At 38.2% G+C, this 14,766-nt stretch overlaps 1 protein-coding gene across 1 annotated transcript in view; it reads right to left on the bottom strand.

Moving 5' to 3' along the window:
• The window catches only part of PATJ (PATJ crumbs cell polarity complex component), a 157,702-nt gene that overhangs the window by 85,763 nt on the left and 57,173 nt on the right, over positions 1-14,766 (bottom strand). The window contains exons 20-27 of the mRNA XM_069861943.1: positions 12,813-13,184; positions 11,572-11,692; positions 10,262-10,412; positions 8,936-9,007; positions 7,922-8,099; positions 6,930-7,040; positions 5,236-5,313; positions 2,073-2,190 (exon numbers count right to left, since the gene is read on the bottom strand). Coding sequence (XP_069718044.1) covers positions 2,073-2,190; positions 5,236-5,313; positions 6,930-7,040; positions 7,922-8,099; positions 8,936-9,007; positions 10,262-10,412; positions 11,572-11,692; positions 12,813-13,184 — 1,201 coding nt within the window. The remainder of the gene's footprint in view (positions 1-2,072; positions 2,191-5,235; positions 5,314-6,929; positions 7,041-7,921; positions 8,100-8,935; positions 9,008-10,261; positions 10,413-11,571; positions 11,693-12,812; positions 13,185-14,766) is intronic.

Raw genomic sequence — 14,766 nt, 5'->3', positions numbered from 1 at the left:
CACTGGCCTGTACTGAGATTTCTGAGAAAGGTGCTCAAGAATCAGGACAGAAGTTATGAACATCAAGTAATTCACAAAAACAATACTGGAATTTATGGAGAAAACTGTTTTTCAAGTTATCACAGAAGACACACTCTGTAAAAGCTCATTCCACAGCTGCCAAGATGCTTAATATCATTAAGCACAGTTAGATCATTTCTAACGTGTTTTAACTTCAATGGTTGATGTACAAACTTAGTTTAAGCTTCCTTAGCCTGTTTTTTATTTTAAAAGAAACAGGATGAGGTTGGGAAGGATAACATTGAAAATGTATACCATGATTTTCCAAGACTCATGGGAAAGATGGTGATTGCAAAACATTCAACTTCAGTCAATAAAAAGGGTAGACAGAAGGAGATTCATCTGCACAGATCTGCTTGTTGCTGCCAAATCTGGTAGGATTAATGAATTTAATATCAGAAGTAGCTTTACCTTTTCAGCTCTTTGACGCAGCTGGCAATATCATTAGGGATGGCAGAACAGCTGAAAAATGACCAAGTCCATCAAAAAGAAATTATTTCTGTGCAAAGCATTGACTTAAGTCAAGCAAACATTTGGATTGGGTATATACTAATTAGACAAATCAGGTGGCAGGCTACTTATCAAATATATCCTTTAACTGGGAATTGTAACCTTAATAACAAGTTGAAATCTGTCTGCCACAACTGAAGGTTTACAGAGTTGGTTCGAAAGCTCAAGATATAGTCAAACTGACATCCACTCAGCTCCTCCTGACTACCACACCCACAAAATTACTGAGAAACCTCTTGAGGTAAATATGAGGCATACTCCGAACACATGAGATGGCAAACTCAGTAAGGGGAATTTCTGGAAAAATCTCAGTTGGTGCAAGAACTCACAGCTTTCCCTTAAGGCAACAGAGGCAGAGCTGAACACCCTTGTCCTGTGGCCCCGTTACTGTTACTGTAAGAAAAACATTCAGAAATCCTTCTTGTCTCCAACAAAGCAACCTTCAAAAAGACAAACCAACCAAATTCATTATTTACCTCAGATTCAATGGCACACCATTGCCAAGGAAATCAGCCAGAGCAGCTGAAGAGCTTTCCCACCAGCAGGCCTCAAGTTAGTAGCTTCCACTCTGAGTGGGAACCATGGCTGCTTCAAGGTCTAAAGCTATCAAAGCATCTCTCTGTTTTGGCTTGCCCATAACCAGGGGAAAAAAACCAAACCTCTCCAAGACAAAATATTATGAGAAAAATCACGAACCAAAAACCCAAACCATATCCCAACAATCCTGTCTCATCTCTGCTGACATGGTACAAGACAGTATAAAGATGACAAAAAAATTGAATGGTAATTAATTTTAGAAAATAATTTAGGACTCCTAGCTGCAATTTCATTATTCTTAAATATTTTATTGGAAGGTAAGCCATGGATAATAATATTACATCTATCCAAAGCTGTAATTAACAAAATGGCACGCTGGAATCTAAGTCACACTGATGGAAGCTCACAAGCTGCACTGCAACAGAGTGCAAATCACCATAATTTATTGCAAAGCCCAGAACCAGACAATTGCAGAACCTTTCCCATAAAAGATGCTACATGAAAATGGGATCCTTTTTTCAGTAGGGTACTGAAACAACAAATCACCAGGTTTTTCTTTTTAAAGGAAAATATTTTGCTTGAACAGCATTGTCTGAAATTAACTGCAGGCTTTTCTGCACAAGAACTATGCACCAGTGGTTCTCAACCACTACAGCAACTACAACAATAAAGCACAACATCTGCCTTTCGCTGCCAACATCACTGCAAAGCAAGTCATCTAGACATTGCTTAGACTGAAAATAAACAAAGCCCTTCCTAAATTTCTTCAGATGCGCACAGCTATAGGCTGGAAAAACTAAGTTCCAAATTAGTAGTCCTTGGTAAGAACAAAGTTGAGGATTAGATGCTGTTGCCACACCGAGCACTACTTCTCATAATACAGACAATAGAAGGCAGATATGTTTGTCACAATCTGACTGTGTTCCATAAATGTAATCTGACTTAATGAATGTGGCACTACTTACTCTCTGCACAAGCATCCTCATCCTCCTCTTCATCGACGTTAGCTTCCTCTGCATGTAGTCTTTCAAGTGCTCGATAAGGAGGTGGCAATTTCATTGGGGGTGGAGCCCCATATTTTCTCTAATAGTTCAAAGACAAATAGTTTCATGCTTTTTAACATCCATGCACAGGAAAAAAAATCCTAATATCTACTGCACTGCATGTGAACACACACAACACTAAATTACAATGTTAAAATTCTGCAGCACAGACTTTTTATGCAAGAAATTAGAACAAAAAGTGAAACTAAACATCAAAAAAAGAAAATACAATAGTGCATGCACATTTACTTGCTGACCATCCTTGCATATCACCATAAACAAGGCAGTGTGAACAATAATTAAGGGTTAAAAATAAACATTAAATTATACCCCATTCGTCATTAGAGACTCAAAACCAAAATCGTCTGGTACTGACAAAAGTCAAAATTTTAAATACAAAATAAGAACTTCATCATCTTAGTGCACCTACAAATATTTAAGCATAACAGTTCATGTACATTTTAGCTTAAATTTAAAATAGATTGTGAATTATAACTTACAATAAAATGCCATTACCTCACATAAATACAGGCAGCTCCTATAATGATGCATATAGCGGTGCATAGCAGACGTAAAGAATAGATTCTGAATCTAATGAAACAGGCACTCATTCGTCCAAGCAACTGTTTTTATAGCTCTGGGTAACTGGATCATGCCTTAGTTTGCTACATGACTTCACTAAATTACGTTCAACTATATCCCACTACTAATAGGAGGATGCACTTTAGAAAGGGAACACTGAGTACAATATGCCATTAGTGCAACCAGAATGCCCATAATTAATTTCTTCTATAGCTGGGAAATAAGACAGCAAATCCAGAATAAAATTTTTCACTGTGTACAATGAAAGCTGAACCTGTGTATGGATTTCTAAAATCTTGAGCCTATGTTTGTATAGAACAGTCTAACTATTAGAGCAAACGGCACTGCAAGCTATGTAGAAAATTTTGTGAGATAAGATATACATCATCCCATCCATTTAAAAAACATTAAGGGAAAGTGCTGCCTTGAAGACATCATAACAATAATAAATGAAATTAATAGTAGTATATAATAAAAGCATTTGGAAATGCAACAGCCATTTCCCCAAAGAACACAATACACCAAATATGCCTCCCACTTTCTGCTCGACACCAGCACAAGGAGAACTGGGCAAAATCCAGAAGACCCAGGAAGCGTGAGAGAACTCACATTCTACCTTAATGAGCAGGTAAAGACAGAAAACTTGTATCCCCACTTCCAGCTGCCTATGGCAAATCAGTATCACTATAATTTAGTAATAACTCATAGTCTCAGTGTTGACCTTTTGGCTTTTTAAGACCTCAAACATTTGTTGGAAAGTCTGTGTGAATTACACGAGATACCTATGCTTATTCAGCAGCTCACTGTGCCTGTAAGCTTCTCTCATCCCTCCTGACATACTGAAAGCCCAGATGAGTACATTGTGCTGGAGTAACTCCATCATGCCATGTTACTGTAGTAACACAGCTCTTAACAGCACAGAGGCAAAGGCACAGTTTACATAGCCAACCAGAAAAATAACATTAATACCTGGTTTGTCCACAAGAAGTTCACCTGTTTTAAGTGATTTTATATAAATCAGTTCAAGTGATCATTTTTAAACAAGTAGATCAACAGAGAATAAACACAACAAATAAGAGAAAACACCTTCAGTACTGAAAAGATAGTACATCACACAAGAAGAGGCAGATTTTCCAGCTGGATGTGGCTGCTTTCAAACAAAACTCTTTTGTGACACTTTGAAGACCGGACTAAAAATATCATTGATTCCCCATAGGGACACAGACTAGTAATCCACTAATAGCAACTCTTTGCAACTCAGAGATGCCACTACTGTAGCACAGTATGACTGCTTTGTGAATTTATGTTCAAAGGCAAAAAGGACCTACATATTTATGCACCGAAGCTCTTCTGTATTCCTCCCACCAGTTTACAGCACCAATAAATGAAAAAGGTTTGAAAAAAGATTAGGCTCCCTCTTTAACCTCCAATCGCTATAGAAAGCAACACACTGGAGTCCTAGGGATTAAAGGCAGCACGTTGCAAGAGGATGAGCGCTTTTGAGATTAGAAATATAGATAACAAAACCAAGAAAAGAGGATTGTAACTACCTCATTGTAAGTATTATCCACTGGCATGAAAGCATGATTTCCAACACCTTTCTTGAGTTTTTTGAATAACTGAGCCACAGAGCTTCTGTATTTGACAGGATATGAAAGGAATTTTACAAAAACTTTTGGAGGCAAGAGGGCCTCCTTGGTTATCCACCACACACCAGACTGCTGACTGGGATCAAATGAAAAGTTCATCGTATTTGTAGTTAGCATGTTAAACTGCAACAGGCTAAAGTTATTGTCAGCACTAATTCTGTCTCTACTCCTCAGCTCTGACACCCTCAAAGTACCTGACTGATGCTCATTAGTCAGCATAGTTCCTACAGAAAAAACAGCTGGGCCATCGGAGCAAACTTACAAGAATGAGAAATGAATTTTTTCCCTTATTGCAGCAAATAAAACAAATCCCCTAGTTTGGATCAAATAGATTTTTTTTTCTTTTAAATCTGCTGCAAAGTTGCTTGGATGCTACTGTGCAGTAATTGCTTCACAATTAGCTGTCCGGCTACAGATCACTAGGTCATTTCCTTGTTTTACACAGCAATGGGAAACGTAGGAGACTTGGCAGATATAATTATCCTTTAACATGATTTTACTGAATTTCAGCCAGCATCACATTAGGGATATTATTTGTGTACTTGCTATGATTTCTCTGTTTCTGCTAACAAAGGGAATCCATTTGCCTCCACATGGAGCAAAACAGGTACTTCCAGAAAGATGCCAGCAAGGCACTGCAGTAAGTAGAAGGTTTCAGCATCCAGGGGAGACCAACAGAACATTTGTCAGAAAGCTACCTTGCATTTGACAGAATTTTGGCAAATGAAAAAAGATATTTCAACAAAACACTTCAAACTTCATTTCAGAGTTCAACTGGGACTTATCACAGAGTTATAATTATTGTACCATTTGATTTAGTAAAACTTGGGCAGAACATCTGATGGAATAAATACCTTATCACTCCTATTTTCTTTGTCTGCATTCTGATCTTTGCTGACTTTGACTCCCTTAGGCTGAACGGCAGAAGCCACCTGAAAAACAATGCATATTTACATGTGTTAGAAAGAAGGTTAGAGCTGCAAATCAAACATCCAAAAGCTAGGTAATGACCATAATAATGCTACCCAGTGCACTCTTCACTTTGCACCACGTAGAAGGGCATTGCAGCGCAGTCTTTAAATCATATCCTTTCACAAATTTACAAACATTCTCTACTTTTTCAGTGTTCACTGTGTGATATCTAGCCCTATCTCTTCATTCAATTAAACATTTCTCTGAAGTCAACCATATGGATGTACATCCTTGATACAGACTTCAGTAAGGACTCCTCGTTTGCCAGTTCTTAATTATTCAGATAGAGACCAGTGTCAATGCACACAGACTCCTTATAAAACACAGCATGTTTAATCTCTGCATAATATTCTTCCTTATTGTTCTTTAGACTTCCAAGGGGAAACTTTTAGTGCATTTTGATGGCATCCAGTGGCAGGCACATAGTTTAAGCTCAAAGTAGCACTCAACACATGAGTAAGCAATGGGCCTTGTGTTGCATCACAAGATCAGGCCATACAAAAGGAAACAAGTACTCTGAGCTACTTTTCTGTCTTCTCTTCTTCTATGTCACAAAATGCAATATTACTGCCACTCTTCTGGCAGCACCTTATTTTGGGAAATGGGTGTTGGGACTCCACAGCACTGCTGGAAACCTATGAATGTCCAATTTCCTACAGCCTACAGTTCAAAGGAAAGTAACTCAATTTTCAAGCTACCTGTCTTTCCCTTGGTGCCTCTAGAAGGACTAGGAAATTAAGGTTCAGAGATCAGCTGAACATTCAAATGCTCTGACAAACAGTTTCTTTGGATCTTTTCTGTGAAAAAGCCAACATAGAAAGGGAACCAACTGAGTTACCCTTGCCATCATTTTTGCCATCACTGCTTGAGTATCTTCCCAGCTTAGCTGGTGAAAGGCTTAACAGATTTTGAAAGACTCCTTCGAGTTCTGGAAAAATACTGGACATAGTTGTGCCAAATTTGGCTAAAGTTGTCAAAAGGCACCTGCGGGCCTACTAATCCATTAAAATCCCCAACTAAATTCTCAGATTATACCAAAAGTGTTGGTTCTTCTGTGCGTACTTTGAGGAAGGCACAATTTTATGCCTTTTCTTACTAAGGGATTAAAAGATTCCTTGCCTTGTCCTCAAGCATCTCCTTATCTTCAAATCTCTCGAAATTCACCTTGCTCTCACATAACTACTTCAGGTCTCTTTGGTGACACATTTTACAAGGAGCTGCTAGTGTGAATCTGACTAATTTTAATGACACTTTTGTTCATTTGGGTAACTAGGTATATTTTTAGATTATAAAATCTGAACAAATTAAAATACACAGGGCCAGACTCATTTACACTGGTGGGAGAACTGAATTAATGTCTTGTCAGTAGAGTTAAACCTACACAATTCACATCGCAGAAACAAGGTTTCAAATCAGGCCAGACAAATAATCAATAGTGGTCTGTAAGCAGAAACTCTGTCAGAAAGGATGGACACAAAAATTGATCAAACTTGCTGAAAGGAATTTAGCCAAGTTTAAAATAAGATGCATCTTACACATTTATTAAGTTTTTGAATAGAAACAGAAATAAACTTACTTTTGGTATGTTAGACAAACCCTGAACTACAAATACAACAGGATTTCCTGCATTCTTGATAGCTTCTACTGCTTCCTCATGTGTAGCGTTTCGAAGGTCTACCCCAGAAACCTAACAAACAACATTTATTTTTATTAGGCAGCTTGTCTTTGGTACAGTCTTTACAAGAGATCACGCACATTCACAGAAGATTAGTGTTATCTTAGGAAGGTACCAAAAGCAGTCAAGAGAAATGATTTTTAAAGTATGTTTCCATGAGGGTTTAACAAAAAGTATATTACTTAGTATTAATAATTAAAAGATGGCCATGTTTCCCAAAGCAATTCTTCTAGATAAAACAAGGAATAAGATTGCCGGAGAATGCTAGGTGTAATACTAGGTATAATCTTTTTTATCTGTTTGTGAACTAAACAAATTTGCAACACATTACACACAATCCTAAAACACATGCAAAAACAGCCCTGTCAGTTTGGGAATTTAGATCCAGAAGTATCCATTTCGAGAAAAATTAGCAAAAAAATTAACACAGAGCCAGAGATGAGATGAGGAATGGTACTTTCTCCTACGGCACCTGCTGGAACCGGGTTTTCCCCCCAAATCGTAATTAATCAGACTTTTAACTACTCCAAATTAATACACAAAAAATAGTCTCCTAAATTCCACTATGAAGAGTCTATGTTCTTACATATATTATAACATGCTTATAAAGGTATGCTGCAACTTATTATTCATTTATATGAGAAGGTGGCACTAATTTTCTTTCATTTCCTCATTGTATCCGAGGGCCTACATTTCCTCAAATACGAATGAAAATGCTAAGAGCACCATACCTGGACCTTAGAAATAGAAAAGTCAACACCAGGGGTTTCTTTTGGTTTTCAAAACACAGCGGCAACAATACTTCACGAAGTAGTGGTGGCATTTTGTCCTTCTCTCCTGTCTGAGTCAATCTTTATTTCTTAAAGTAACAATGTAGATTTAGCTGCATTTACCTCAAGTATTTTATCTCCAGTTTTTAAAGCCCTTGTTCTTCCTGCTGGGCTGTCTTCCAAAACTTGTTTGATAAAGATCCCTTTAAGTTCTTCTCCATTCTTCAGGCGCTTTATAACAGTTTGTCCACCAACAATACTGATTCCAAGAGACACGTGAGGGTCTCTAAAGATCTCAATGCTGAAAAATTACATATGGTAGTTTAACAGCTTGAAACAGTTTTTTAAATTACAAATGCAAAGCCTTATATAAATGTGAGCTTCTGGTCTTTCAAGAGGATTTAACAGAGTAAAGGGAAAAAGCCAGAAGCCTAAAAATGCCCTCAACAGAGGCAGCTTCTTACCCTGTGTAGAACTCATTCAACAAAACCCCCACAATTCTACTGCCAATCCATGCCTGGTGCCCTTCCAATAGGCTTCCACTTCAGAGGAAGTCAAGAGTAAAACCAGCAAGAGTAAAACTCAAGTAAACATTCATCCTCTTTCAGTTGGAGCAAACTGTCTGGAAGTGGCAAATACTGGAAGTGGCATCCCAGTCAAATAATAAAACAAAGCACCAGATGCATATTAATCAGCTTAAGCAGAATTTTTTTGATCATATTTTAGTTAGGACTATAAAACAATTCATCTGGAAATGTTAACAATACAACTAGAACATGGCTAAAACTTGGCTTAGCAATTTGGAATTCTGCCACTAAGTTTAGTGGAGAACCCATGGAAAAGGAGACAGCAGCACTATACGCATTGTTCACACCTAATAGTTACTAAATGAGCAAGAACTTGTAGGTCATCCACAACGTAAACCCCACAAGCTTTCCCAAGTCAGCTGTATAAATAGAAGGCATAATTCTGCTGAACATCTGTTAAAAGTTTACTGCATCTAAGAAAGCCCAAGGTACACAAATATCTTAAAGTTATTGGCAGAGGAAGGGAGAAAAAAAAAATCACAAGAACTAATTGGGCTCACAGAAAACAGACATAAGGTAAATGGGAAGAAAAGTAATCATATGAACGTACATCCGTGGTGGTCCCCAGTGGCTGAAGTTTGGAGTTTCTTCTCCTTCTCCTTCTTCTCTCTCAGGTAATTCACTAATTGGGGTCAGAGAGAGGGAAGGAATAAAAAAAATTAAAAAGGCATCACCCCTTGCCAGGTCACAATTCCTTGCATAGTTTGTATCTGGCAGGGAGACAGCAATGCCTTCTCACGCTGTCCAGTTTAAACCAAATGTGCAAAGTCAACAGACCAGACAGGAATTTTTGTATTTAGGTTCAAATGCACTTAAGGAATGCTCCAGAAATAAACATGATGGGCAGACCAAACTTATAAGCTGCTTTGTGATATACAAATCTGCGCTGCATTTACTCATTCAAAATTATTATCTAAGCAATTAACATTTACTTTCTGATGAATATGCTGTGATTCTTCTAGAGGGATATAAACATGATAAAACCAGTCTAGCTGACCAGAAAACGTATCATGTTGCAAGTGGGAGAAAAGAACCTGTGTGTTTATTAAACATCCCACAACAGCCAGAACAGGGTGTTAACTAAACTTCTAAACTATATGTGACTCACCTATTCATAGAATAGGGACGGATATATGGAGTTGCAGGACTCTACAGAATGGCTGAAAAAATACAACCTTGCACATTTTCTGTAGATTATGGGAGCTGTAAGTACTACTCCTAAGCTACAAAAAGGAAGTAGGATATTGTACTGGAGATATAATCCCCTCACCTTATTGTTGAGCTGCTTTCCCTCTGAGGGAAGATTGTAGATGAATTAGGGAGGTAATGAGGATGTGAATCAACAGGCTCCAAGTGAAGATCCACTACATGCTCACCCAAAACTGGTGGGGGAAGTATAGGAACCTTGACAGATATAGCAAGTATCTATGACCAATGCTACCTCAAGGTTTCTCAGCAGCACTGACAAGACTGAATTTTCCTGCACAGGCCTGAGGGCCGTGGCTGAACTGCTCTTCCAGAAAGGAACAGGGGGAAAGAATAAAGGAAAAGGGAAAACCAAGGGGCTTCTTAAGCAGTAATGATCAGTGTTGCTGGTAAAGGCCATGTCCCTCTCCTCAAGGCCACATCCATACTCCCCTCATTGTGGAAGGTGAAGTAGATGGCACAGACATTCACACTTTTTCTGCCCAGTACTCAGGAGAGGAAACAAGGTTGTAAGGCAAAATTCAGCTTCTTAGGAAAAGTCATAAAACTGGCTATCTAAGTACATTTTACCATTTCACACAGATTTTGATGATTAGTCAGCTAAGCAAAGGAAGAGGAAAATTAGGAGTATTAATTGAAAATTTTATGAAAACTGAAGTTTTCTCTGTACCTGCACAACACTGATCTAGACTGAGCTAAGGTGGTAACTCTCCTGGATTCCTGGTTCTTGGAAAAAACATAATCCTCCCTTTTTAGTTCTTCCTTTTCAATAGCTTCCAGAGCAAGCCCAGGTCCTTTAGAGCCATTTTGAAGCTTTATACCTGAAGAAGAAAAGGTGTAGCAGTGAGCTTTTTCTTCCTCTGTTCCTACACCTACCAGTTATCACCCTTGGAAATAACCCCTTAGCTCATCACATTCCAAATGTGGACATGGTGTGATGATCAAGAGGCACAGACATATGGAAAATCTATTCTTGAACGAAATTTATACCACACTAAATACTTCTTTAAGGCATCTTGCTCCTGATGTACATGCAGTCAAGTAATAATAGGGAACACCAAATATTTGTGGAACTGAGATGCACTGAGATACAATTTAGACAAGAGATACTCCTCACAAAACCACATGATTAGAAACAGTGAATCCATGTTTTATTTAGGGAGAGTCGCGCAAAGCCCTGCTCCAGCCCAGAACCCCTGTAGGGTTCACTGTGGAAGACTGATGTCATTTTAGTGATGTAAGTATCAGCATTAATTAGACCACCAGAGCTCCTTGCAAGAGTCACCAGACTTCCACTATAGCCTACAAAGTATCTTCTGCACAAGATGAAGGTGACGTAGGAAGGAAACGACCCAACTTCCTTTCTCCCAGTCAGCGCGTGCTATCTTGGGCACGTAGATAAATTTATTTCCCTGATGATCTACCGAATTTTAACCATCCATCTCTGGCCATCTGACAAGGAGAAACTTTGCTTCTGAACACAGACTACGAAAACCAAGATACGGGGAAATTATTTGCCATAGAGTTCACTGGCAAATTTTGGTTGTGGCTACCTCCAGAGTTTGCAACTTTTTTTTTTTTCCTTTTAAAGTGTAAAGATTTGTAAAATCAGCAATCATAAGTGACTGAGACAAAGTCCTGACAGAAATTACAGGCATGAGCTTTGGTGCTATACTTATGTGTGGAGTCCTACTCGAGACATAGCTACACAGAAGAAAGTGTTTCTCCACAGGCAGGACAAAGCTGCAGGAACTTTCGCTATCACTTGAGACAACTGTAGATAAAGATTTGGAGGAGGAAGCAAGATCATGAAGCTGAAACATTTTTAAAGCCAGGCTGTCTTGAGCCTACAGAATTTGAATATTTCAAATATATAAGCCTTCATTTGAATATTTTATAATTTGAAAGAAGTCACTGTTTAGTATAAAATTTAAATTGTAAATAGGAAACTAAAAGATAAAGAAAAAACTTCTTACAAACCTAAATCCATCTTGGTTTTTGCTCCTGACTGGGTAGTTTCAGTGTCAAATATGTCTGTCTGGTAGCCACTGTGCGCTGTGATTACAGGAGATTGTGAACTTATACTAGCATTTTCTTCACACTTCGCAAAGGAGAAAGAAAGTAATTAAAGTTAGAAAACAATGGTATCAATTTATACAGGGGTACTTGACACAAACATTGATTTTTACAGTAGACATGCACATATTCTCAACTATGTTAATATTTATTCAGATAGCTATGAAATACTAACTGCTTGTTTATGCACTATATTAAGAAGAGGCATGAAAAATGTTACGTGCAATTACAATATAAAGCAACTGTGTCTTTCTACTTGCCTGTAATCCAGAGAAGTTCTTCACTCTCACTCATTTGTTAGTTTTAAGTGACAAATGTATGAACTTATGCATTATAAAGATTGTGCACTCCAGTATAAAACTGTCACTAGGAGCTGCATTTTAGCCTGTTTATGTACATAGCACTAGAGAGGCAAGCAAAATAAAACCTGAAATTCTCTGTGGCTGCAATTTTAAATCCTTTTCCACTTCATTTTTTTTCACAGAAAATCATACATCTCAGAAGTTGGTGCACGGCAGGCTGATATTTTAATTTTTTTGTTTGGCAAGTGAATGAATGAAGACTTAGATGGAAAAGAATAATTCTCAGAATACTTGAGGAGGCTTTATAAGTAAAGAGTTTTACAATTTACCTGAAGCTCTGTCTCCTTCTATTTCTTCACCCACCACTATGCTTGTGACAATCACTTCCACCACATCATCTTTCACTTAACTGCACTATCATCTTGCTCAAGGAACTGATTTGGATTAGAAATACTGGGGAAAAGAGGAAGCTCCTTTCACTGATGTTTCTGCTGAAGCCCTCGGTCTATTAAAACACATATTACTGATGTGCACCATATTAGTACAGCTTGCTAAAAAACTGTAAGCCTGCAAATCAGACATGGGAAAGATAACTCAAGCCTGTAAATACACCAACCACAGCATGTATCTCATTCCAGCAGTTAAATATATAGACACTAAGTAACCAAAACAACCTCCCAAAATGTACAAAAGGATAGACTGGTGTTCGTTGGAGGTGCCCAGATCTCATCAAATATTTAAAACACTAGAAAGACTTCCTACAGAGTTTAGTTTTGGAATTTGCTTTGAGGTATGGGTTCCATGGTCAAAGTATAGCACCAAGACGAACACAGAATTCCTTACCATTTGATCTTTATTGAACTGATATTCCAGTGAACGTTTTGGACTTACGTTAACTTTGGATCTTAAGTCTTGTATTTCAGTAGTCTCAAGTTGCTTCATCCATCTTTCTGTATGGAGATTCCTCTCTGAAGTTGTCTTCTGTCCACATGATGCACTGTATTGCAGGAAGTCTGAATTTTCGTCATACTCATCATCCACCAGCATTTCCAGTTCTCCGCCCATTTCTTCTGTTCTGGGTTTCAGAAATTCATGCATCTCCCAGGACTCCTTCTCATACTCATTGTCATTACGAGACAGCTGAAATGACCTTCCCAAGTCCAAAATTGGTTCATCAACAAGTTCTTCTTTAAAAGGAATCTCATCCCTGAAACCCTGCATAAAACATTACAGGAATACATATTTTACATTATGTTTCTTGCTAACTCTTTTGAAATTATGCTTTATGTTAGGCCTATATTAAAAGTACACCCTGTTTTTTAAAGTGAAAATCTCCTACCTTTTGCATTTTTCTAAAAGAAAATGCACACTCTGAATTATAACACCAAAAGTAGGCATTGCAACCTTATTTTTTTTTAAATATAAAGAAATTTAAGTTGCACAGATAGGTACATTGAGTATCTAACCATTTGGAATAACCAACCTGGACTGAAGTTAGGGAAGAGGAATTATTAAATAACACTAAAAACCTATAGTAAAAAGCGTATATAAATCCAGCTGGCGTATATCTTTGTGCTCTAGACTTATGTGCTATTGTTCTATGCGTGCATGGACGTTTCTAACATTTCTTGAGAGTTTGCTTATGCAATAACATCAGCAATAAAAAACACAAATCAAAAAGCCATGCTTATTTGTCTCTCCCTTAGATAGTTCATAGAATATTTTAACCTGAGGGAGAGCAGAAACGGATGGCTCATACACTAAAAAAAACTCAAAAGACAACAAACTAAACTGACTGCTAATTATTCAATACCTTTACTGTTTTGAAGAGGAGTGTTCAGCTTTCTACTGAATTCAAACCACAGAGGAAACAACAAAAAAAACAACAAGCCCAATAGTATTAAAACCCACTCTGAAATATCTTGTTGAACAGGTCTTCTTCTGGGATTTGTTGCATGCCTTCCCAGTTTCCAATGTTTTGTGCTTCTTCTAAACTGAATGGGGTGCTATGTATCAGCTCACTGAGTGAGTACGCACAGGCATCTCTGAAATTTTACACCTTGCAATGAAAAAAAGAAAGCTTGCCACACACAGAAAACTTTTCCTTTCCTTTCTTGAAGGCTACTATATACATGTGTCCAACCTGAGACCCCTAAAACTCTGAAACCAAGATACAGAGTCAGGGGTCCTCAGTCAAAACCTTTTTCCTTCCGCTTCCTGCCCTACAAACGCAGAAGAAAAACCCAGGCACTGACAAAATGTTAACATAGTTCAAATGGGAGGCAGGAGAGAAAACAAGAGTCAGGCAAGAACATAAGGAAACAATGCCGTAACACCAGCTGACACGAAAATAGAACATTAGCACTCTAGAAACTACAACCACTTTCCTAAGCATCAAATGTTTCTGTGATCTACTTGACCTGTGTACCTCTATCTCAAAAAATACTCAGAGGCTGAAGGGATTCCAATTCTCTCCGTTTTCACTTCATTTCATAGAATCATAGAATCATAGAATAACCAGGTTGGAAGAGACCCACCGGATCATCGAGACCAACCATTCCTATCAAACACTAAACCATGCCCGTTAGCACCTCATCCACACGTGCCTTAAACACTTCCAGGGAAGGAGAATCAACCACCTCCCTGGGCAGCCTGTTCCAGTGCCCAATGACCCTTTCTGTGAAAAATTTTTTCCTAATGTCCAGCCTAAATCTCCCCTGGCGGAGCTTGAGGCCATTCCCTCTTGTCCTGTCCCCTGTCACTTGGGAGAAGAGGCCAACACCCTCCTCTCTACAAC

Source organism: Phaenicophaeus curvirostris, chromosome 8, assembly GCF_032191515.1.
Source record: "Phaenicophaeus curvirostris isolate KB17595 chromosome 8, BPBGC_Pcur_1.0, whole genome shotgun sequence".
Lineage (NCBI taxonomy): Eukaryota > Metazoa > Chordata > Aves > Cuculiformes > Cuculidae > Phaenicophaeus > Phaenicophaeus curvirostris.
This window is presented reverse-complemented; position numbering and strand designations above follow the sequence as displayed.